This window comes from Acanthisitta chloris, unplaced genomic scaffold, assembly GCF_000695815.1.
Source record: "Acanthisitta chloris isolate BGI_N310 unplaced genomic scaffold, ASM69581v1 scaffold9577, whole genome shotgun sequence".
Taxonomy (NCBI): domain Eukaryota; kingdom Metazoa; phylum Chordata; class Aves; order Passeriformes; family Acanthisittidae; genus Acanthisitta; species Acanthisitta chloris.
The window spans coordinates 60,658-84,939 of record NW_008680917.1 but is presented as its reverse complement, the minus strand read 5'-3'; the positions used below and the strand labels follow the sequence as shown (position 1 = coordinate 84,939).

At 40.6% G+C, this 24,282-nt stretch overlaps 1 protein-coding gene across 1 annotated transcript in view; it reads left to right on the top strand.

Moving 5' to 3' along the window:
* The first annotated feature begins 3,189 nt into the window (after positions 1–3,189).
* The window catches only part of DFNA5 (deafness, autosomal dominant 5), a 22,669-nt gene continuing 1,576 nt past the window's right edge, over positions 3,190–24,282 (top strand). Inside the window, exons 1-8 of the mRNA XM_009077897.1 lie at positions 3,190–3,234; positions 3,679–3,909; positions 5,033–5,225; positions 14,512–14,683; positions 15,665–15,785; positions 20,081–20,269; positions 22,462–22,589; positions 22,707–22,893. Coding sequence (XP_009076145.1) covers positions 3,699–3,909; positions 5,033–5,225; positions 14,512–14,683; positions 15,665–15,785; positions 20,081–20,269; positions 22,462–22,589; positions 22,707–22,893 — 1,201 coding nt within the window. The 5' untranslated portion in view covers positions 3,190–3,234; positions 3,679–3,698. The remainder of the gene's footprint in view (positions 3,235–3,678; positions 3,910–5,032; positions 5,226–14,511; positions 14,684–15,664; positions 15,786–20,080; positions 20,270–22,461; positions 22,590–22,706; positions 22,894–24,282) is intronic.

The window sequence follows — 24,282 nt, the reverse complement described above, 5'->3', positions numbered from 1 at the left end:
GGCTGTGTCCAGGGCTAAAATCTGTTGGGTGTGTTTGTGGGGACCACACGCGTTCAAGGACTGAAGTGCATTGTGTGAGCAGCCCTGCTAGGCTTTGTGTGTTAGCTCATGGTTTTGTTGGGTTTTGGTTGATTTTTTTGTAGTTTTTTTTTTTTTTAAATTCTCTAGAAAAGAAGTAGAAATAACTATAATGCGTGGGTTTTTTAATAAAACACATATCCTGCTTGTCAATTCCATGCTTCAGTTGTTTTTCGGTGATGATTCCAGCTCCCATTAGGATTCAGAGGCCTCTACCACTGCTGCACAGCACTTAACACCTAACAGCTCTTCCTGTACCTAACAGCTGCTCCTACACCGCTGCTCCTGCCTCTTTGGCCATCAGGGATTGTGTTTGCTTACAACATGGGTTGACGAGGGGTTGCTGACATCTGCCCATCCAGTTGTCAGCCTGTTCAGAAATTCACTGTGTGCTGTGTCCGGTGTGCTGGGTAACCTTATGTTCAGTAGGGGGAAAAAAAGGCATTTTTGTACTTTATGTAGAGGATACAGAATGTAAGAAATATCAAGCAGCTGGTGAGAACTACTTTGTGCTGATGGAGAAAAACACTGATTATTCATAAAATGTTGCTTTGGCTCTAATGTCCCACTGTATTGAGTTAGGGAGCTGTGATAAAGCAATGAAGCAGGGTGAGATTTGTTTTAAGTAAACAATGAAGTTGTTGTAATTATCTTCACTTGATCTCATCCCTGTCATTGAATAATCCTCCTGTAGCCCAGGTTCAGGCTAATTTTAAATTTCTCTGTAGGCAAGGAAGGTACTCCTCCTTCCTTTTCTGCTTTCATGCCTAGCTGTCAATCTGAAAGAGACAGTTTGTGCTGACAGGTGTTTCTTACCAGTTTTGATACCTTCCCTTGTAATTCTACCAAACCCAGCACAGCTCCTTCAGAATTTCCAGAGGGAGAAGTTCCAAAGGCAGTTTTCAGAACCACTCCACATCCACTTAGTTGATCCCTTCAGATGCAGTTGATCCTGGTAGCTGTATCAACTCCCTGATGTTGGCTAAGGGTATATTCAATTGCTATGAGCCTTTCTTTTGTGAACTAATGAAACAAAATATTTGGGTGCATTGTAGAATTTGTGTTAAAGGCATTATGTCCAGAGATATAAACAGGAATTTGCATAGAATATTCTTGCTTTGCAGGTACAGCTACACCAGCAGCTATGCTCTCTGCAGGGACACTCCCAGCACAGCAAACTGTGGGAGATACTGATGTTGCCATTTTAAGGCTGAAAACTGTCCTCCTGCCTGGTGAGTCTCGTTAGTCCTCACAAGCACTCTGTGGTCTTCTGTGGATGTTGGTTTTGCTAGTCAGAAGCAACAGGTGATGGGGAGCAAAGGAAAACCACTGTGAATTGGAAATTTCATGGAATGGTGCAGTGATTACTCTCATGAGATTTAGTGATTGTGTAACAATGCCAAATATTAGGAGCTGGGTTTTGCACATTTGTTTTATGATGAACTCCTCAGAAATTGGTGGCCTTTTTCTTTTCAGAGGCTATGCCCATGTGAGTTGGCTATGCAGGAAGGATATTAGAATGAGTGAGCAGTCATGTAAAGCACAGAAATGTTTGAAGAAGGTTGTACTGGAGAAAGGCAGCTAATGCAGACATTGAGAATTTTCTTGATAGTCCTCTCCGTTAAAAATAAGTCCCAGGGATAAAGAAAGCTATTTTTTTTGGCTGTTGGAGGGATTGTTTTGGGTTTGTTGGGGTTTTTTTTCTGCTGCAGTGGAGCTGCATTGCTTATTCTATTAAAGTCTTCTCACTGACATTAAAACCAGGGAAATTAAGGAGGAGAAACTTAAGAATGCAAAAAATCAGTCTCAGTTCAGAGTTTAGGAAAAGGTCAGAGAACAAGAAAGTCAGAGGAAATATTCCCAGTGCATATAGCTGAGGCTGTGCTGCAGGGTTTGTTGCAGCTGCAATTACAATGAAGCCCCAGAAGACTCTTCAGTAAAATGTTAATGCGACTTTGACATTGCTCAAACCCTTCTGATGCAGATGTTGTTGGAAAACACCCTTCACTTGCTGACATAGAGAACTGAGCCTAGGCCACAATTTACCTATTGGTAAATACTGTGTGAAGTACCTGAAATGGGACTTGAAAAAAGCTAATGGAAAGGTAAGTTTCCACCTGCAAAATGGCTTTTTATTTTTCCGCTGTCCTCCAACTGTTCCTGAAATATGGAGCCTGTGGTCCAACCACTAATACCTTTGTTCAGTTTTCCATTTTCTCTCAATAATCTTGAGTGCTCACTGCAATACCAATTTTTGTTTGAAGTCAGTTCTATCTTACTGTGGCCTGTATTTATAAATGGCAAATCTGAGATCTCTGTGGAGCAAGACAGGTAATTAATCATGAACGTGTGGATATGCAGCTGAGACATCTTATGATCTTAGTTGAACTTTGCAGTGTCAGCTGGGGGATTCAAAGGAATGCTGCCAGATTAAAAAAAATGCTTTAATTGTGGAGAAATCATTAGATCAAATAACACAGAGTTGAAAAACTAAAAAAGATTAGATTGTTTATAAAAATCAGATATAAGTTTATTAGAATAGTGTGTTTAGCACTTGTGGATGGTCATTTTTACCATTCTGTGCATTTAGCCCTTATTGAAGGAGTTCCTTGTAAACATAGCAAAATGCATTGCTGGGGATAAAGAAAATCTTACATGACAGGAGATGCTGATATTTTTTAATTAAAAGCATTGAAAAGCTGCAGTAAGATAATGTCTGTAACTGCTTAGTGGAGATGAATAACAGTTGGAAATAACATATGTTCAATTTAGCTGTAGTTATGCAAATGGAAAATAGAAAATTTGAAAACAGTGAAGATAAAAGAGTTCAGAAAGAAAAAAAATTAATTGGAACTTTCCAGGGATGTAATTCAGAAATAAAACTTAGTGACAAAGATGTCAGCTCAAATATATGTTGCTTTTTATAGAATAACTGTTATTGTCCCTATATGTGTTTACTCACTATTAAAAAGCTGAAGATAATTTGTGTGAGTAATACCTAATTACCTTGTACGGAGTAAGATAGTTTTATGTTGGGTAATAAAAGAAGGGTTCTGCAGGGAGGCAGAAATCCTCTGCTGCTGCACCAGTGCTGTGCTCATCCCAGCCAGGCTCTGCAGGGTGCTCAGTAGTAGTTGCTTTTTCAGAGAATTTCAGGTAAGCTGTGTAAGTTTTTTCCTCCCTAGCAGATTAATTACCTGTGAGTGTTCCTTGAAGGAACGTTTTTCAGCTGGAGTTTGCAGTATTTATTTTCTCACACATTTATTTTCTTTCTTTGTTACCTGCATGATCATAAATTTCATGCATTATTATTGCCATGTTCAGGCCGTGAACCTGGTGCTTGCAGTACATCGTTCTTTGCTAATTCACTGTTGCTTATTTAAACTTTGAACTAAAATTCTGTCACTTGTTACTGTAAAACCTTTTTCCTTTGGGGTAAGTGGTTTGAACTGCCATTCCCAGCTCAGAGTGGAGAAGATGGTGTGAAAACACTACCTGCTCCTACATTAATACCAATGATATGAAGACTTTCTTTAAATAACAATGTCAGTATTTATGCTTCGCAACTGCAGTTGTTGAAGAACAGATGTATTCTTTCAGGCTTTAATTGATGCCCCAAGATGTTTGCAAAAGCCACAAAGAATTTTGTGAGAGAAATTGACAGTGGAGGTGACCTGATCCCTGTCTCCCACTTGAACGCCTCAGACAAGCTACAGCTTTTGAGCTTAGTTACAAAGAGGAGGAAATTCTGGTGCTGGCAGAAGCCCAAGTATCATTTCTTGACAGTCACCCTGAGTGATGTGCTTACTGAAGACAAACCGATAAAACCAGGTAAAGCCATGCTCGGGCAGCACTATTACTGCAGATAAAAAGAATGCAAAGCCTGATCTGTTCTGTTATTATTCTCCGTCGTGTTCCTAGAGGGCTCCTTTCAGAGCAGTGCTCTCAAGTATACTCCATCCATGGAGATGAGATGAATGGATCTTTTCAAACTGGACTGTTCATTTAACTAAAACAAGTAATAATAAACATTTGTAAAAAAAATAAAGTTTTGCCTGGGTAGACTACTGAAATTGAGTGCTGAAGGTTGTCAGCCTGTACAGTCCTCCTGTTTAATAACAGTGCTGTCTGCAGCCACAGGAGCTCCCCCAGAATATTTTTGGGGTGTTCCAGTATGTGATAGTAGTGTAAAACCATACTGTTCTCCAGGTCAAAAAGGACTGAATAAACAGTGTCTTCTTGGTGACAGTATTCTGTCACCAGGATTGCCTGCCCAAGGCCAGGCCAAGCAAGTTTTACCACTGATTCCTCTCGTCTTGCACAGGCTGTTAAACACGCTTGACCCTTGTACTTCTTTCTTCATCCAGCTACAACAGACCTAACCAGCTGGAATCACGTATTTCTGGACATGTCACAATTCCATGCAGGGAAAAGAGATATGTCCCTATGTTAAGATGTTAATCGCAGCCAGCTTGGAAGATTAGCTGATTCTGAGTCAGCTCTATGCTTCATAAGTGTATGAGATTCAGTTGTTTTAAACCAGTTAGATGCTTCCATTGGTTTTCAGTGGCTTTGGGTGAGCCCTGTAGTGAGATATACCAAGGTAATGGTGAAATACTAACCCTACAAGCAGGTCTGCTTTGTAGTTTTCTTTGTAGCTGAAATAAGTTTCAATCATTCTTTATAAATCTTCCATAGCATCCAAGTTCAGCATTTCAGTCACCTTATGTTGTTCTAAAATGGCAAGATTTAAAAGATACTGGAGCAAAGATGATGAAAATGTGAAAGAAGCAGAACTAAGATTTGCAAAGCTGTAAATTTTATTATTTACCTCTCGATGCTGTTCCTTGCCTTCACTAACTTGTCATATTTTCTGTAAGTGTTTTTCCAGTCACTTCAGGACCATTTCAGCACTTCTCTTCACAGGTAGAAATGACTTTTATTGCTTTCCTAGTGATTGTGGAGTCTGACTTTGCAAAATATATGGGGAAGTTTGAAGATTTTGTTCAAGGAAGTATTGAAGCATCATTTGTAAAGATCAGCCTGGGAGCTGGAGGGAAGGGCTATGTGGAAAACCAATCCTCATTTGGAAACCTGAGGAAGCAGGAGATTGACTTGCAGCAGCTTATGAAAGATGTGAAGGACAGGTATGTTTCTAATGTGGGAATTGTAAAGGCCAGGAAAGATTACTGACCTGAAAAGACTTGGGCCAGCTGCAGTCACTGAACAGTCGATTCTGTAATGTTGCCATAGTTTGAAAATGATTTTTATTGTAAGCTCTCATAGTCAGGTGAGAAGTCATATATACAAAAATGAAATAGTACATGTTTTGACATCTTGCTGGTCAAACTTTTCATTTTAAAAACATCTCTCGATAATTTCATCTTATGTAGTTGCATGTATTACTATGTGGAACAAGAGCCAAATCCTCCCTTCTTTGGGGGACTGCTGAGGTAATGATATGGAAAAAAATGGATTAGTTTCTCTATGATTCTTCAGCAAATGCAATGGAAAAGGAATTCAGAATGACTAATGTTCTTGTAAGCAGGCCTTGTAGTTTTGCGTGTGTGTGCGTGAGCGACTATGCTAGGAAATTGGCTTATTTGAAGCTGAAGGAATAGCAAATGTGAGCAGGCATGGTTGATGCATGTTCTACTAGTTGACCAAAATATAGATCTATCACTTCCTGTTATACACTGTAATAGCTGAGGGGAACCCTGTTCCTTGTTTTACACGATACGCAATGCTTCCTCACATCCTGCTCTGCTCTGAAATCGGATTAATTTAGTCTTGTAATAAGACAGTCATGGACCAAAGCCTACTTGGCAGCCAGCTGACAAGTCAGGGGTCTAATCTATTGCAGGTCCTGACTTGTGGGAGATGAGGGTGGGGTGGTTCATTTGTGACAGCATTGTACCCTAGATCCGTAGCAGGGGGTGTAATGCATTTTAACAGCCTTTGCTGATGTGCCGAAGATAAAGATGATAGGGTTTTGTTATCAGTGCAAAAATTGTCAGAAGCAGTGTAAACTTGCTTTAGATACACTGATGTTCTTGAAATAATCAATTCTCCATTGTCACAGGAACAAATCGCTGGTGTTCTTTTTATTATGAGCATTTACAAGTCAACAAGTTTATTCTAATAAGGCACCTTTGTACTCTCCTTGTACTAAATGCCTTATTAAAAGCAGAAAATACTGTGCACCAGGCCTGTAAAATTAATATGCATCTAGTATCAGGAAAATAGTATCAGTGAAGATTCAGAATCTTGTTTCTAGCTCTAGATAGAGTCCTATAGAGAAACAAACTAGAGTAACTTTGATTTAGATCAGTAAGCTTTTACTTAGTTTTCTGCAGTAAGTTACCTAATCTGCTCACTGAGAGAATCCTCCCGTAGCAAATCATCATATCTTGGGGATAGAATCCTGAACATAGCTAAACACTCAGAAATATGTTACCTTCTTTTGAGTGTTGAAAATCAGTAGCTCTACACCAATCTATATGTAGCTGTAAATGAGGTTGATGCGTGTCCCGTTTTATACAAGGAACTGCTTCTTGGTTCATAGAAAAGGTGCTTGTAGCTTATTAAAGCCTATGATGCAAAGTGTATATTGAGTCAGTCTGCCTTCTGCCAGGTCACTGAACATGATGAGAATAGCAGAGGTTTTTTGGTTTTTTTTCTTCAGCATAATGCAGAGGCTCACTGGAAATTGTGGCAGTGCCTTAGAGATGAAATTCCAGTTACTCACTCATAAATATTCTGTGATATATAATCGATTGTGTCCAGGCCTCTAGCTTTCATCTCATGTGGAGCATTGTGTGGAATTCAGGAGTGCTGGTACCTACAAGTTAGTGATTTTTGGGTGAAAAGTGTTACAGTACTAAGGGAATGTTTACCTGTGAGTCCTAATGAGGTGAGAGTTAACAAAGTGTTCTTGATGTCACCTAAAGACGTACAGTGCTTGTGTTTGTTTGATCAATCATTGTTTCATTTATTATTTCTACATATATAGCCTAATTAAGTTGCATTTCCAAAATGTTCTTCTTGTATGAGGCTGATTAAGTCAAAGTTGCCGATAAATAGCAGAAAACTAAGAAGGTCAAAGTTGATATGCTTTTTTAAACTAAGGCACGTGAGTCTTCAGAGTTCAGCAAGGTGGAAGTGTTCGGTGGCAGCAAATCGGTTTCCTGTCACTTCTTAGATGAACCTTCTGAAGGAGAATTCTACTGATCTTTTAATTAGATTCCAGATGCTGCATTGGCTCCTTTTTCTGAAAAAGGATGAGAGCTGAAGGATGTGGGATGTGATCCTTCCTGGTTTGCAGGAGCAATGACATCGTAAATGCAGAACACACCTATTAGCATAATATGCAATATTAAAATAAAGTTAAATGATGCTTTCAGGTATATAAACTTGGCATATTTAATTTATTTTATTCTTGAATTTTGTATTAAATTGTGCTTTCTAGTTCACAGAGTATTGAAACATATCAATTTCGAAACAGAGTCCTGTGCCTTTAACTCAGTGGGATTGCTATGGATTTAAGAGTATATTCCGTCTTCTATTTTAAGGCTTTCGATACCGTCTGCCATAAGATCTTCATAGAGAAGTTGATGGAGTATGGCCTGGATGAGCAGACAGTAAGGTGGATTGAAAACTGGCTGAATGGCTAGACCCAGAGCATATTGCTCAGTGGTACAGGTCTAGTTGGAGCTCAGTGACTAATTGTATACCCCAGGGAACAATGCTGGGTCCAGTCCTGTTGACTGTCTTCATTAGTCATCTGGGTGATGATGTCGATGAGTGTACCCTGAGCAAGTTTGCTGATGACACAAAGCTGGGAGGTGTGGCTGATACACCCAGAGGACCACGCTGCCATCCACAGGGGCCTGTACAGGCTGGTCTGGTGGGAATCTCATGCAGTTCAACAAAGGGAAGTGCAAAATTCTGCATGTGGAACAACCCCAGACACCAGTACATGCTGACCAGTTGCACAGCAGCTTTGCTGTCCTGTTGGACATCAAGCTGGATATGAGCCAGCAGTGTGTCCGTGCTGCAAAGAAGGCCATTGGTATCCTGGACTGCATGAGGAGTATTGCCAGCAGGTTGTGGGAGGTGATCCTTCCCCTCTGCTCAGCACTGGCGTGGTCAAACCTGGAGTACTGTGTACAGTTTCCTAGTACAAGGGAGAGACAGACATACTGGATAGAGTCCAGTGAAAGGACACAATGATGAAACAACTGGAGCATCTCATGTTTGTGGAAAGGCTGAGAGAGATGAGACTGCTTAGCCTGGGGAAGGGAAGGCTTGGGGGAATCTTATTAACATATATAAATACCAGAGGGACAGATGCAGAGGACAGAGCCAGGCTCATTTCAGTGGTGCCCAGAGACAGAGCTGGAGGCAATAGGCACAATCTGAAACACAGGAGGCTCTGTCTGAGCATCAGGAAACACTTTTTCACTGTAAGGGTGGCTGAGGACTGGCACAGGTTTCCCAGGGAGGCTGTGGATTTTCCTTCCTTGGAGACATGATCTTCGACAGACTGCTCTAGGTGGCTCTGCTTAAGCGGTGGGGTTGGACCAGATGACTTACCAGCCTCAACCATTGTGTATTCTTCCCTCCAGTAAAAACGATTATGAGGAGGTTCTAATCTCCATAGTTCTCATGGATTAACAAATTTGTTTGTTTGCTTTTACCATTTAACTGAGCCATGTGAGGTGAATGAAAGAGAAGTTCTGAGAGAACAGTGACAGCAGAGAGAAAGAAGACCAAGTGTTAGCAGTCAGTCAGTTCACATCAGCTGCAGAAAAATTGCCTGTCACACTTCCATCATTTCATGTGAAGGATTCCTAACTCTGTGATTAGCATATTAGGAAAGCAGGGTAAGTGTTATCAGCAGCATACTCTGCCGTGGTTGAAAGGTATTTTTACACTATTGCATATTGCACTTTAATATGCACTTTCATTGATTCATCTGTTGTCCACACTGAGACAAAAGTGCCTATTGGTAATCTGAGTGCAGTGGAAATTCAGGCCATTTTGTTATTTATTGTTTAAAAGTCCTTGAGCATTTATGAGTATGCTGAGAAAACTATTCAGTCTTCTACCAAAGGTGCTGCATGGGTAGTATGAAGTCACAGAATGTCATGAGACAGGATTGAATAAAATCAATTTTATGTGTCTGTGATTCAGAAAATAAGGAGGATCCCAAATAGAAAACAGGAACTACCTGGCATTTGCAGTCTCAGAAGTCTCTGGTACTCTTGGGGAAGATGTTCTATGAAGTAATTGTCAGGTTATTCTGTATGGAAAATTGTGGCATGCTATCAATAAGCTGACTATTGCAGATACTGTGTTTCAGTATGGCTGTAAGAAGTAGGTCAGAGAGGTTGTATTTGGAATGGATTAACAAAAGAAGTTCTATGCATCTGTGCATGGTGGAAGTGGCAGAGTGAGGTCTGGTGGATTTTATTCCATGGCACTCATCTAGAGGTCTCTGTTAGAGAAGGAACAAAGCTGGGCTCAGGTTCTCACAGTGCAGCAAGCAGCATTTGTATGGAAGACATCACGCTGTTGTGCATTATAAATGAAGCAGAGAAGAGTCTGTGAGCGTGGGCCACCCTTGTCTCTACAGCTGGGAGAGGTGGTGTGCTGAGGTGACATTGCCCAGTGCAGGACTGAAAAGGCTTTTCACTTATGGGTAGCTTGGACTAGTGAAAATTCATGCAGGCGGGCAGCAGTGCTGACTTCAGTGTAAGAATGGGAAATACTCACGGCAGTAACCGTTCTTCTTGGTATTTGTAGTAAACTGGCAAGCACCTTGCTTTGAGGGTTTGAGGGGTGGGTTACTGAGAACACTAGACAGGATTTGATGGAAAAATGGTGCTAAGGCCCCTCTGTTGTTGAAGATTTGGTCAAATTCTGTGCTTAAAGGAAAGCCCCTCAGTCTCAGCAGTGGAGTTTAGAACAGGCTCCTGCTCCCTGCTCTAACTGTGAGAGTCTGCTATATTGTCAGGTATTGTCTGTTTTCTCTTGCCTTCATTTGATTTCTGCCTTTCTCCCTTGTTTTCTGCCTCCAGTCTGCAGCAAATTGCCTTTGTGTCTCTACTGTCCACTGCTCTCCGCACGTAACGAGAAAAAGGTTGAATGAAGGTGGAGGAAGTCTTTGCATTATAGGAGACTGAAAGTGTTTAATCCAATTCAATGTGGAGAGAGTGAGACCAAAACTCAAATTTTTTTCCTTTACAAGTCTGACCTACAGACCTTCCCACATAGTAAATCATTGACCTCAGGAAGGTTATTTAAGCAGAACAAACAAACAAAATCCTGTGATCCTTATCTTTTAAGCAATCTTTATGTATACAGGCTCATACTCTGTGTATTGATAATGGGACTTAGCAAACCAACACCTCATTGTATTTTATATAATGTTACTTTTGAGTACTTCAGCTCAGCTTCTCCAGGTGGGAAGGATGTAGTACATATAGGTGGCACAAGGTTGGTGAGGGTTCCTGTACAATTGATAGTGGAGGAGATGGTAAGAGTGATGGTTGCAGAACAGAAATAAAAGCTCTGAAACGCGACCTGTAGAGTTAAAAAATGCAATGCAATTCATGTGCCTGCAATATTCTCAGGGACCTAATTCACCCATCCTGTTTTACTCAGATATGTTCTTGATATTCAGAGTGTTATGCTAGCAAGTAAATTCAGCTCTTTCCAAAATGCAGTCACAGATTGTGACCAATGCTCTGCAATACTTGAAGCCCTGCAGTAATTGTCAAACTTTAACCCTGTTGCATTTTGCTCTTTTCATTGTTTGCATTGCTGTTTTCACTGATAATTTAGATAAGCTGGGTATGTGCTGACCTCACGTCATCTCCTGTTTGAGTCTCTGAGAAGAGCAGAATGTTTTGCCTTCAACGGGCTGTACCCCAGTAATAACTTGTTGCATGTGATGTGCCCACATGCAACCCTGGAGTCTGTTTTATGATAGAAAGTTCAGGGCCAGAAGTTTAGAGGAGAGCATTTAACTGTACTGTCCTAGAAGAAAATGTATTTGTGAGTGTGGGTGAGTGTTTTAAAGCTCTGAATTTAGTGCTCTGTAAACTTTGGTGGGCAGAGCAGAGCATTTCTCTTGGCTTTACAGTTGAATGCATCCCACTGAAGTCACTTGAACCTTAAGGCTGAGGCAGTGACTGTGTCTCTGCCACACAATGCAGCTTTATGCAGAGGACCCCAAGTCACCTCTGAGGCACTGCGTGTGGGAGTGCTGCATCAGGGGCCAGAGCAGGTAGCTGTGTGCCCCTGTGTCACTGTGCAGCCTCCAGTGCTGTGGCAGCTCCTCCAGCACTGCCTCCAACATTTGTTCACTGCACTTCTGTGCAAGTTAACCAATATCTTCTGACTCTACCACTCTGCTATTAGTTCTGCATCTGGACCTCAAAGCCAGGAGCGTGACAGGGTCTGAGCCAGTCCTGCCTTGGGCAGAATACTGTGGAAGCAGATGGAAGAAAAAGTGTCTTGAATTATTTTGGTAATTCTTTTGTATAGAGTTAGGTCATATTCTCTATGCTTCTTTCATTAATGCTCATTCAGAAATAGCAAATCTCTAATCTGTATTTTCCTGCCTTTGATTGTTGTTTATTGTTTGTTTTTTTTCTCTGACTTTCAAGGATATCCATCAAGTTTGTCCTCTAAACCAAGCAAAAATAATATATGAAAGCAAATGACATTGCTTTTGTGCTTCTTTATTGTATTTCTTGCCTTGTGGCTTCTCAGGTCAAACATTAAAACTGTGAGTTCTTAGTGCATTAATTTGTGTTTTCAAGATGCTTAGCACACCTCTTCAGAAACATAAATAATTGTTGTGACATATATGATAGACATTATGGTCTGTGGTTGTGATAACAAATGGCTTGGGTTTGGCAGACACTTCTAAGAGTAGTGGTGTTTGTGATTGCTTGACATTTCATCAGTTTTTGTCTAATCCAAACATTCATTGCATTCCAAGCATAAAACATGCCTTTGCACCAAAATCAAAAAAAGAGTGGTATTAATAATCTCAGGAATGTTTGGGGCTGCTTTTCTAGTGGCTGCTGCATTGCTTCAGAGGTATTTTCTTTCTCTTGTTTAAACATTCAACTTTAAGGTTTTCAGACAGTTCATTCCAACTGATTGAACTTTCATATAAGCATGTAACTCTCCAAAGATCAAAAATTGCCTGAGGATATTTTTAATTCAATAAAAAACCAAGCTGACTTCAGCCTTACACAGACTGCATAAATTCAAAGCTCTGGAATCTAATAAATCTAAAACTTTTTAATTAAAACTGGAGATATCTCGATTTAAATGGAGTCAGACATGTCTTTCTGTCACATATTTGGGGAATTGTCATTTAGCTCCATGAATAGCCATTTACAGTAGAAAGGAAAAGACTGAATAACTTGAGCCAGGGATAGCAATCCTTTAATCTTCCAACTGTCTTGCTAGAGTTATCCATTCATAGAAAATACCACATCTCATCTGAGGACCTCCAATGAGTATTTTGCAAAAGTATTATATAATTCACACATTTAGTCAATTAAATGCAATAAAGAAGTAGCTTTGACTGGTACCAGAAATATTGTTAATACCTCAAAAGACAAGGTAGTGGGTTTTGTAATCTTAGAAAATAAGTCTCCTGTATTGCTTCTAGGAGTTCACTTTCTGTCTTCTGCTGACTTTAAGAACCACCTAATGTTAGAACTATCTCCAGCAGCATTTAAACACACATGGAATTATGCTGTGGAGGAGGGATGGCTTGTTAAGTTGTGGCATGGGCTAGAGATTTGAGGTCCCTCCCACAGTTAGTTTTTCTTTTGACTGTGACAATCCTGGTCACTAATTGCAAATATGGAGGTTATACTAATGAATTACGCAGGAGTTTATAGTGGGTGTTTTTTCCGGTAACCTCCAGTCTCATAATCCATGAAATCTCTTCTGTGTTTTCTCATCCAGCCCTTTGAAGTACTTGGTCAGTGCTGATCCCACTCAGCCCGTTCAGGATTTAAGTGTACACTGAAACAGATCCATAGCAAGCAGTGAGGGTTGGCACTGGGGCATTGCTCTCTTGGTGTGCTGTCTGTCCCTCAAGGAGAAATTCTGGTGGCTCAGAATTTCACAGCAGCGTGTCAGGGCCCTCCTTTGCCTGCTTATGTGCCTTCAGAGGCCAAACCAGCATTCCTAGTGGTGGTCACCTCAAGCTGTCGTAGTCCAGGGTGAGTTTGGACATCACCACTTGGCCATGTAGGAGCTCATGTCAACTCCCTTCTTGAGAAGCACCTGATGGCACACCTGCAGAAGGTGGAAGGATGTACAGAGATGAGGGTGACTGGACTGAATGGTGACAAGGAAATAAATGAGTTTGGCCTGATAGCTGGAAGGTGGTAACAATGGACTGTGAGGAGGAGGGGAGACTAAAGCTGGGAGCCATGAACAGCTGGTGTCATCTGAGGGTAGAGGAGAGTGGAGGAATCACATGAAGTGGGGCTGGGGAGGTGACTGGCTGTGGGACAAAGTGGAAGTGAATGAAAAGGAGGTGGAAGAAATGAGGCTTAATCTAGTCAGGTAAGTGAGGAAAAAAACCAAGAACTATTGTAAGGAAAAGTAACCCTTGATTTCAATGAGAAAAGCTAACCAGGCCAGAAGATTGCTTGCTATATATTTCCCAACTTTCAGTAACTTGTCCTCAGCTTCACTCTCTCTAAGCAGAGCTTTGTGATGTGTGGATAATTCTTTTGTATTAGATGCTTATTATGTATTATGCTATTACAGATATTACTCGTGTGTGTGTGTGTGTGTGTGCATAATGTATGCAGTACTGTGCTAGGCTTCAGGGACTTCAAGATAGGCACCACAAGCACTGGTCACTTGTTTGTACTCCCTGGTAGCTTTTTTGGTTGAAATGATTCTTTTGACTAAAGACTGGCGAATGTGACCCATTGACTTGCTGACACTGTGTGCTAATGTGAGACTCTGGAGAGAATAGTAAGCCACCATCCCCTGCCATGGCCATGTTAGTATCAGAGTGAGTTCATTGTGGCAGAGGATTCAGTCCAGTGTTCAGCCTAGCTGGTTGTTTTCATATAACACTGGAAGCTTGAAGTTGTCTTTAGTTCTCTCTTGCTTTTTTTGCTTGGAAAGCATCCAGACAACTGCCATTTTTGCTCAGTGTAAGGGATCAAGGATTCAATACGTATGTTGGGACTTACTGTGAAATAGAAATATTTACTGCTGCCAAATAGCAAAAGAGGACATGATAATTTTGAGGAGACTGCTCATACAGAAACCGTTGTTATTTTTACAATAAAAGCTTCTTCAAGCAATTAAGAAAATGCTTTTTTCCACAGCTCTAGTATTTGTCATTGTTAATGGGGTATTTTCTTTTTTCAGAACAATAAATCTAAACAGTAGTTTACTGCAACAAGTAATGGAAAGAAAACGTGAAGTGCTGTGCATCTTGAGAGAAAAGATAATAACAACTCAGAAGTGTACAATATCTGAACATATCCAGACAGAAGAAAAAGTCAGTGGTGTGATGGGATGCACTACGAAAACAGTAAAGGTAAAAGTTGCAAAAAACTGCAAGGAATAGAACATGTGCAGATTATTTGAGAAGAAATTATGATTTCTTCAGCTAGACTTCAGAGGATTTTTCATGCTTCCTGAACATGTTGAACAAACTGCATTGCTTGGTTGAGAAACTTCAGAAAGGTGAAATGGTTTTTCCATTGCCTCATTGGCACAGAATGCCATTTCTTAGTGTGAGCTCGGAATGTGGTTTCAATTATCAAATTTTAATTCAGTTTCTGTGTAGGTTCCTGCCTACAGCAGAACATAAAGCAAGCATATAACAATTCAGTGAAAGCCAAAGAGCAAATACCATTGCTGAAGCAAATTTATTTGAAAGGCCAAGTAATTATTCATCAGGAATGGTTGCAGTGTCTACTGAGTTTTCATATGTATTGGGAAGCTATTTGTTTTCAATCATGGGAATAGAGATCAACTTCTTTATGAGGATATCTGAAAAATTGCCTATGAATTGAGAAGGAATTACCGAAGTCAAAACATATGCTCATTCATTTAAAGTTGCTGGGTTTTTTTTAAAGCTGGTGCTGAATCACTTCTGTGTACAGGGTGTCTCCAGTAGCAGAAATCGTTGCAGTACAACAACCTTCTGTGCAAGTTCCACCTTCCTGGTACCATCTCCTTCTGGGCAAAATAAATGTCAAGATAAAGCTGGGCAGTGGAGGATACTGAAGTGGATGCCCTAGTGATAGGGTGTTTCATGTGTGGAAAAAGCTGCACCTGGAGCTCCACTTGATGCTAGGACAGGGCAGCTAAGAATTTGGGAGCTGCTCTTGGCAGTGTATTTCCACCTCACTCTTCATCTATTTCCTTTCATATATGTCAAATGTAACGTGTGCTTTAGTTAGACATCATGGAGAACAAAGCACATCCTTTCTCTGTAGAGGGAAAGGATTTTTCACCTTAATTATGTGTTTAAGCTGTGCAATAACTTACAGTGAATAAATTTGTCTTCTAGGTTTCGGTAAGTGAAAATGGAAGTATGATGAAGGATTCTAGTGTGATCCTTGAAATTCCACCTGCAACTACTATTGCCTATGGTGTAATCGAACTGTTTATAAAGCACAGTGGCCAGTTTGGTAAGTAAAAAGCTCATTTTTCTGTGGCACACAGTTCAGCTCTGGGCAAAGCTGTCTGTGGGGCAATGACTTCCATTTCCCTGCGCATGAAAGTGATGATGTTGTATGGTCTCACTTGCTTTTATAGTGATATAGTGCTGGCAGGCTGCACTTCTGATTTAGTAATGGTTTTTAACTTGCTTGAATAAATTGTAAACTCAGAATAGCTTAGGTTTCAGGGGGCTGCAGGTCACCTAGCTCAAGCCACAGCTCAAGGCGGGTCCAACTTCTGAACTGAGATCTGAGTTCAGAGCTAGATCAGATTGTCTGTATCCTTGTCTATTCTAAACAATCTAAATCTAAACTTAGATTATCTCCAGAGACAGAGATTCCATCACTCCTTTGGGCAGCCTGTTATCATGTTTGACCACATGGTGCACTTTTTTTCCCCCTTAATATCTAATGAGAATTTCCCTTTCTTTGCTTTGAGTCTCTTGCCCTTTTTTCTGTCATCATACAGAAGAGTCTGTCTCTGTCTTCTCTTCATGCTTCCATTGGGCAGTTGTAGATAGCAGTAAGGTTCTCCCTCAGCAATGCTTTCTCCAGGCTAGGCAAACCCAATCTCTCAGCCTCTCCTCATAGATGGTGTTCTCCAGCCCACAGTGATCTTGATGGCTGTTTTGCTACATTGCTCCAGTATGTGAATGTGTGGCTTGTACTGGGGAGTCCCAGACTGGACACGACACTCTGAATGCAGTCTCCCAAATTAAAAGATCACTTTCACTGATCTGCTAGCTACACTGCTGTCTGTACAGCTCAGTATGCAGCAAACTTCAGTGATTGCAAGAGCACACTGCTGATCCACTAAGATTTCTTGTTCAGGTCTTTTTCTGCCATTTTGCTTCTAGCTAGCTGCCCCTTGGCCCATGCTGTTGCCTTCAGCTGTTGGCAGGAGAGTGACCTGAATATAATTCAACCAGGAATGTTTAGACAACAGTCATGCTACATAAGAATCATTCATGTAGGTCTGGACTTCAAACTTTTCTAACTTACACTTTGATATACAGATTGCCCTCAGAATGGTTACAGAAATATCCTTGTCATGTTTTCTGGTCAGGCTTTACTTATGTCAGGTTAAATGTTTTTTCAGGTTAAAAAAACGGTTGAAATTGGCTTTGGGGGGAGTTGTAACTCTGCTCTGCAGAATCACTTGGGTTTTTCTTTCCTGTCTATCCTCATTTAAACTCCCTGAGCTAAAGGAGGCTTCAGGGGATGTTATGCAAGAAGGAAGAAAATTGGATGGGTTGTGTACAGCTGGAAGTTGTAAAGGACTGATGTGGAGAGAAACAGGAGATACATTGAAGAAATAATTGAAGTACAGTTGAGATTTGAATCCAGGATAGACTTTATTTGGATAAGAAATGCAGAACATAACTCTCCATCATTCTCCTTCACCTGACTTCTGGTATTAAGGAAGTCTGTAGGCTCAGGAATAGAAGTAAATATTATGTAACCTGTAAAAGGTTTCTGAAATGTGGAATTGCTCTGACGTAGACTGAACACAGAGATAACAGCAGAGGACATTGACTTCATGGTTATAATAGAGCTGTAATTTAGAGTAATCAGGTACAATTAACTGTGTCTGACTGCATAGGTGTATAGCTGATAGCCTGCTTAGGTGATTTCTAGATGAAATTCTTATGTCCTGCTAGCTGACAATACATGAGTTTTGTTGATGATTTACATTTCTTTTTTTCCACTCCTGCTTCTTTTTCCACTCTTTTTTTTTTTTCATATTTACTGTTCAAGTCTAGCATTAAAGCTTCGAAATCAGCACAGGTTGTTTAATGATTTATCTCAAATAAGCTGTGTTTTGCCTCTTTTTTAATTTGTGCTGTTGCCCCTTGTCGGATTGAGAAGGTAAATGGAAGGAACTAATTACAAAATTAGGGATTTGCCAGTAAGAGTGAGTATGGTGGAGCCTAAACTTCAACTTCTTAATGTCTGAGCAGTGATCAGTGTCTGTTTATGGAAACAGAAATAGCCTTTGAAGTTAAATCCAGGAACTAATGTAGTGCTTTGTCATGAGAGTGAAATTGACCAGTAGCAGGTGTAACCTAATGGGATTCTCTTCACGGATAATTAGGGAATAAGGTGCATGGACATTTTTTATTGTTTCTTTTTATTTGCCCCTGACTGTGCTTGAGTTATCCTGTAGAGAAGAATGGTATATAAATTTTCTCTCAAATCTTCTGGCCTGGGTGACTGGACATGCTTGGGCGTTTTTATAAATCAATTTTTACAAAAATCTAATCCTTTTCTGATCCATTTACCAGTGTTTTCCTGTAATCATTCTTTCTGGTTTCTACAGGCTACCTTTCCACTACATGTAAAAGCTGTTCCTGGCAAAACCTTCATGGTTTTGTGCCTCTACAGTTGCACTGCAAGTCCACTCGTTCTTACTTTACAAAACAGGGGTATAGTAGCACCCAGCTGAATTGCTTCAATCTGTTCTTTGCTATATATATGTGACTTGCTTCCTACTAAATGTCTGTAAATTAAACTCCTAATCTTGTCTACTTTTCCACACAAAGGAGTCTCTTTGATAGTTTTCACTGATCATCTCTGGTTTTCTTGCATTTTTGTTAATGTTTGTGAGTAACTAACAAGCTCTAACTGCACTGTTGGAGGTTTGTCATCAATGGATGTAATAGAATTCAATAGAGAACTAATTAACAGTCCTATTAATACAAAACTCAGAGTCCTGTGTTTTCCTCTGAATTGAGTCCTGTTACAAGATTTCACAGCAGGGTCTGTATCTCTTAATACACAGCATCATCTGAAAAGTTTGGTTTCCCTTATTAGTATCATTCTGCCTCAGGAGGGGAAGCAGTTTATTATCGCTGTCTTCCTCCTCGGGGTTCATGTGAAGCCTTGTTAGTATCAATGAAAGTTACGTGAGCATGTTGGTCTCATGGTGCCTCTGCTGCTGTCCAGAGTCTTGTTGCTTTGGGAAGTTCTTTAGCTTGTGTTAATCGCTTTCTGCTCCTCTGTAGCTCACTCTGCTCTGTGAAGGGTTATGCAGGCATAAAGGTCTGTCATCTTTCTTGCTCTGTGGCAGAGATTTCTTTGTCTGCTTTCCCTTTGAAAAAGCTTTTTGCTGATGGAGTGCTCTCCATGCTTTCTCATCTGCTTTGAATGTCCTTAATTTAGTGAGACAGACTCTTACAACTGCAGGAAGGTTATATTTAGGCTTTGTGCCTGGTACACATGAGCACTGTGCTTGATTAGTTATATTTTTTTCCCTTTGCTGTCAGGTATTACTTTAAAATTGAGTTTCTCTTGCTAGCCTGCCTATGTTCTCCTCAGACCTGCTGCAGAGTGCCAGTGCTACAGTTTTGAATTTTGCATTTGAGCCAGTAAAAGATGATCAGAGTATGCATAGGGCTTTGTTTGCACGCTGCATCTGTGGGCCACAATATTGGGCACATGAGCACAGAACTCGATACTCCAGGTTTCTCAATGTAACCTTCAACAAAGGCTCTCTGCACCTTCCAGGAGTCCCATAGCTTCCACAGCTTGGGGACATTGGGGTGGCAGGAAACAGGCAATCCTGTTTGGGTGAGGTCAGCCAGTGCTTGTCACAAAGACCAGGCAGAAAAGGTCGTCCAGCCAAGGGTGTGTTACTTCCTCCACAAAGTTACTGCAAAGGGACAGTATATTGCAGAGTGATTCTGCTAGAGAACATGCCTTGGTGGCATCCTTTAGAGACTCAAGAGACCCCTATTTTCCACTCATCTGGAGAGCTTGAGGATGAACCTGTGGCTTGGCTAAGAAAGAGGAGGCTGTCAGTGCCATGACCAAAGAGCTCTGTAGAGCTTTTACAAATCTCAGAGAGTGCTTTTGTGTGTCTCCATCATGAGTGGATCCCATAGCCTGCATTACAGCACACCTCTTGATGGGTAGAAAGCATCAAGGATGCTCCTGTTCGCAGCATTCAGGTTTATGGTGTTGGAGAGAAGTTTTCATGGTTTTTGCTGTCTGCATTACTTTAGTTCACAGGAATTGGTGTCACATTTTGTAGGTGGCAGCTGCACCACAGGATCTTTGTCTGTGCACACTGTACCAAACCTCAGGGCTGCAGTAATGCTCAATAATTCACATGCATAGCAACCACTGGCATTCTTTCCATCTGGAAGAGGCGAGACGTGGAGAAATCACATGCGAGAACACTAGAAAATATAAGCTTGCATCTCATTCGGTAATTGCTCGTGTGTTTTATTAATTATTGTTTTTAATTGAATTTCTAATTGCAGAGTTCTGTCTGCTAGATGAACAGCAAGGAGGTTTTGAAAAAGAAAGCACAGAAGGCTCAACTTATCCCCATTCAACTCTATTCAGAGATACTTCATTTCTCTATCAGCCAGATGCTGTTGATAATGAGACCTACTCTGGGGCTAGAAACCTCATTCCCAGTGATGCTTCTTTAAGTGTATTGAAACAAGGTATTACCAGAAATGCTGTACATGATTATATTACAATGAATTTAGCAACATGATAGGGAGAAATAATCTGGTACAGTAGAACATAAAGAAATCTTGTTAGTTCATTTTAATAGCCCTTATCAGAACTCTTGGGGGAATGCACTGAAAGAATATAAAAAATTAGTTCTGCAATAGGTATATGCAGTGGATTATTCCCTAGGAACATCCTGAATCCATTTGTCATAAATACGATCTTACAAAGCCAGGTGTTTATGCCAGTTCTGTTACATTCCAGATAAACTCTATGAAATTAGTGATGATTTATGCTTTCATTCAGAAAGGGTCACTGAAAATTTTTATTCATTATTTTAAAAATACTCTCAGTAAAGCTTCTCAGGTAAAGGTTATTGTAAGTCTCAGAAATTAGAAAGACATCTCCCCCACCTTCACTTAGCCTCATTATTTTCCAGGAAGCTTTATAACTGACAAAATTAAAATGTGACTGAAATGGAAGTTTGTAAATTGGTACAATGGGCCAGGTACAAGTTGTTTATTGTAGGAATGTGGAAAGAAGGGGCAGGATTGTTACCAGAGGAATGAGAAAAGGGAAACCAATCAAGGCTTCAGAACACACTGTGCTTTTCATCAGTTCTTGGTAGAATTCTTACAGCTGGTTCTAATGGTGAACATCACTTCTGTTATATCTAAGTATCGCCCTTTGTTAATGGCTGCTCAGTAGACTGTGGCCAAAATAGATACTTACAGTCCTGAAATAAATCCTGTCATTCTCCTGTGTAGACTTGCTTGAAAGGAATAACTGTGTCTCCATGTGTATATAAAAACCACTTGTGAAAGAATGGTATGCCACTGTTTTGGGTTTTGTTTTAGCCTGACATACCTTTGTGCCTTTTTTGCTTTAAAAGGCTCAGGGATTTCTTTTAATTAAATAACCTGCACTGTCTCTTGGGGGGGAAAAAACCCCCAACTAAAAAAATTGTTTCTACTAAGGGATTTGGAAGTAGGTTTCCTCTTCTGTTATGTGTATAGATCAGTCATACAATTGCATCAGGTACAAAAAATACCTGCCTGTGGCTTGGCTTTTTTTTTTCCCAGTGAAAAAAAGCTGAGATGGGGGGATTCAGATTAGATATTAGAAAAAATGTTTCCACTGTTAGGGTGGTCAGGCATTGGAATAGGTTGCCCAGGAAGGTGGTGGAGTCACCATCCCTGGAAATGTGTGAGGCATCTGGATCTGGCACTGGGTGATAGGGTTTAGGGGTTACTGTGGAGTGACATGTTAATGGTTGGACCTGATGATCTTAGAGGTCTCCTTCAACCTTGATTCTATGAAGTAGTTTTTTAGATATAAAAGGCATCTTTCAAGAGAACATGTTTCTGACTGGAGTGGCATGAAGGAAGATCTATTTTAAACATGGTTGAGAACACTTGCATGCCCTTATTTTTGGAATGTGGAAAAAACCCATTCCAACCTTCCAGTTGGCATTATTGATTTGAAAACTTGTTTTCTTTTGGCAAAGTGGTAATTTGATGTCACAAAACATTTAGTTTTGCTATCATAGTTGAATTGTGGGGAAAAGAAGTGCAGTGCAGTCTCTTGTACTTCTGTTGTATGTGTTGTAGTGGATTGAAGATTTCGATTAAGAAGACATTTTTGTCCTGAATTTTGTAATAACAATTAGATCAGGGGTGAAGGGTTGTGATTCTTTGATGCACCTGATGAAATATGAGGACAGCAGTTCAGGATCACAGTAGATCTGTGTGTGGACTCAGAGCATTGACTTGGTAATTCATATTAACCCAAAGATTAAGAAGTAAATTTATGAGAACTCTTCATACTGCCTTATAAGTGAAGTGAACATTCTGTGGAGATGAAGTGGGAAACTTTAAATATACAGTTAGTTTGGTTAACAATAAAATACTAAGTGCTAAAATATAAAAAATCCTGAACACCAAATGTTGATCCTTGGTAGCTCTGTTTCTTTCCTGGAATTTTCATTGAGGTTTCATTGGCTTATTAGGAAGTATAATCAGATTTGTTCCAGCCTTGCACTGTAACTTGTGCTGATGGAAATCAGGATGTTAAGGTGTGGTGATAAATTAGCTTATGAAATGCATAGCAAAAATGTTAACTGTTTTTACTTGTATCTGTGTAGAAATACTTAGTTTTGCTTTTTACTGCTTTCCTGGGAAAGGTCTGTCACAGTTGAAGACTCAGTTCCAGCCCTTTGTGAGGCTTACAGAAGACAAGCAAAGAGCTCTATATAAAACCCTTAGTGAACTCCTGCTCCATGAAGAAACGGTGGCTGCCCTGGGGGACGTGGTAAGATGAAGAAACTTTAGCTTGCTTCCTAAAAGTAATTTCAGAATAGCACTAGCATATCTTTTGGGCTTGAATTTTTCTCTTTTCAACAAGTTTTGCTTATTCTTTTGCTTTCAGCTTGATGATATCTGCATGGGAGACAAACCAGACCTAAAGGAGTTAAAACTTGCAGAGCAAAGAGACCTGGTTGACTTCTTGCAGCTCTTAGGGTGCAGCTTACAGGGTGAGCTGTTGTTGCAGAAATATCAGCCTCAGGATGAAGAACTTTTCTCAGCTGCTCACCTTCTCATCAGTGCTATCTCTGGTATGTTCTGAAGAGCTCTATCTTCTTTTAGTTCTGTTTTCCTTGTAGAAGCTCCCTCCATGTTAAAGCAGTTATGGCTCTCTCCAAGCAGTTGGTGAGCTGAGTGAACATAAATTGTTCTGTTTTCTTTTTATGAGTTTGGTATACTGTGCTTAGCATTCCTGGCTGTGAATTAAATTCAGCCCTCGATAACTGACAGGTTCTGCGTGTAAAATACACATTCCCCCGAGGCTGCTCTACTCTGCCTGTGCTGAGTGTGGGCATTTGCAGTTTGGCAAGCTAATTTCTGTACTTAGTGCATGCCAGAGTTCTTCCCGCCTAAACAAATTAGGTGTTGCCGCCTGTGCAACAGTGGATATTGTTGGGGTGCAAACTAAATTTAGCAGAAATGAATTTTAACACAGAGACACTGCAATTAGAGGGCTGTTTTGCAGCTGCTCAAATGGGAGATTAAACACAAATGTCAAACAAATGCCATCCTTGCAATCTAGTTGGCACCACAGTGCTAATTAAAAGCTACCTGCAAAGTCCAAGACAGACTTCCCTGGATTTTTCTCTTCCCTCTCGCATATAAATAATTTCCTGACATTAAGATAACGAAGGGAAGTCCAGTATGGATGTGGCACTCTGCAGCAAAATGTCAGTGTGCATCCATATATGCACAGCACTCAGGTAGGAAAGCTTAACTCATTTGTGGAGACAGAAAAGAAATAGAAAACAGAAACCTGCTGATGTGGTAACACTTGTCAGATGCTATTAACAGCAGGGCACCGTTAATTGAGTGTGTTGCATTATCACCTGACTTTGGACATAATGTCTGCTGCTAAAGTCCAGGTGTAATTGTAGCTGCATCAAGATTGAAAAGCTGTTTTATGCTTGTTGCTTCTGTTAGGAATTACAGCCTTTTTGTTATGGAGTTGAAGGACATCACAGGGATCATTTAGTCCACCTCTCAGCCCCAAGGCAGTCTCAGCTGTGTCATTCCTCTCAAACTCTGGTTTGCAGAAGTTGTCATCTCATATAGGTTTTGAGACCATGGGTTCTAGCTTTATTCAAGGCCTAAGTCATTCATCTAGCCTGGAGAGTGAAACACTGGGGACATACATAGGGAGGGGACAAGGATGAGGAGGAGGAGCTCCCCTTTCCTACTTTCCCCTTTTCTCAAGAGCAGAGATAGTCAGACCCATTGCCCATCCCATTTCATTCTGAAGGCAAGAAAGGGCTGGATCAGCCTCTTCCAAACATCCAGCTGAGCACGTGACAGCTGCCCTCAGTGCTGAATCATTTGGTCTCCAGCATCCATTTCACAAGGTGCTGTACCTGCTGCAGAAATGCTCAGCAGGAGAACCCCGTAACAGAGCTCCCTGTTAAAGCTCCCTTTCCAGCAGC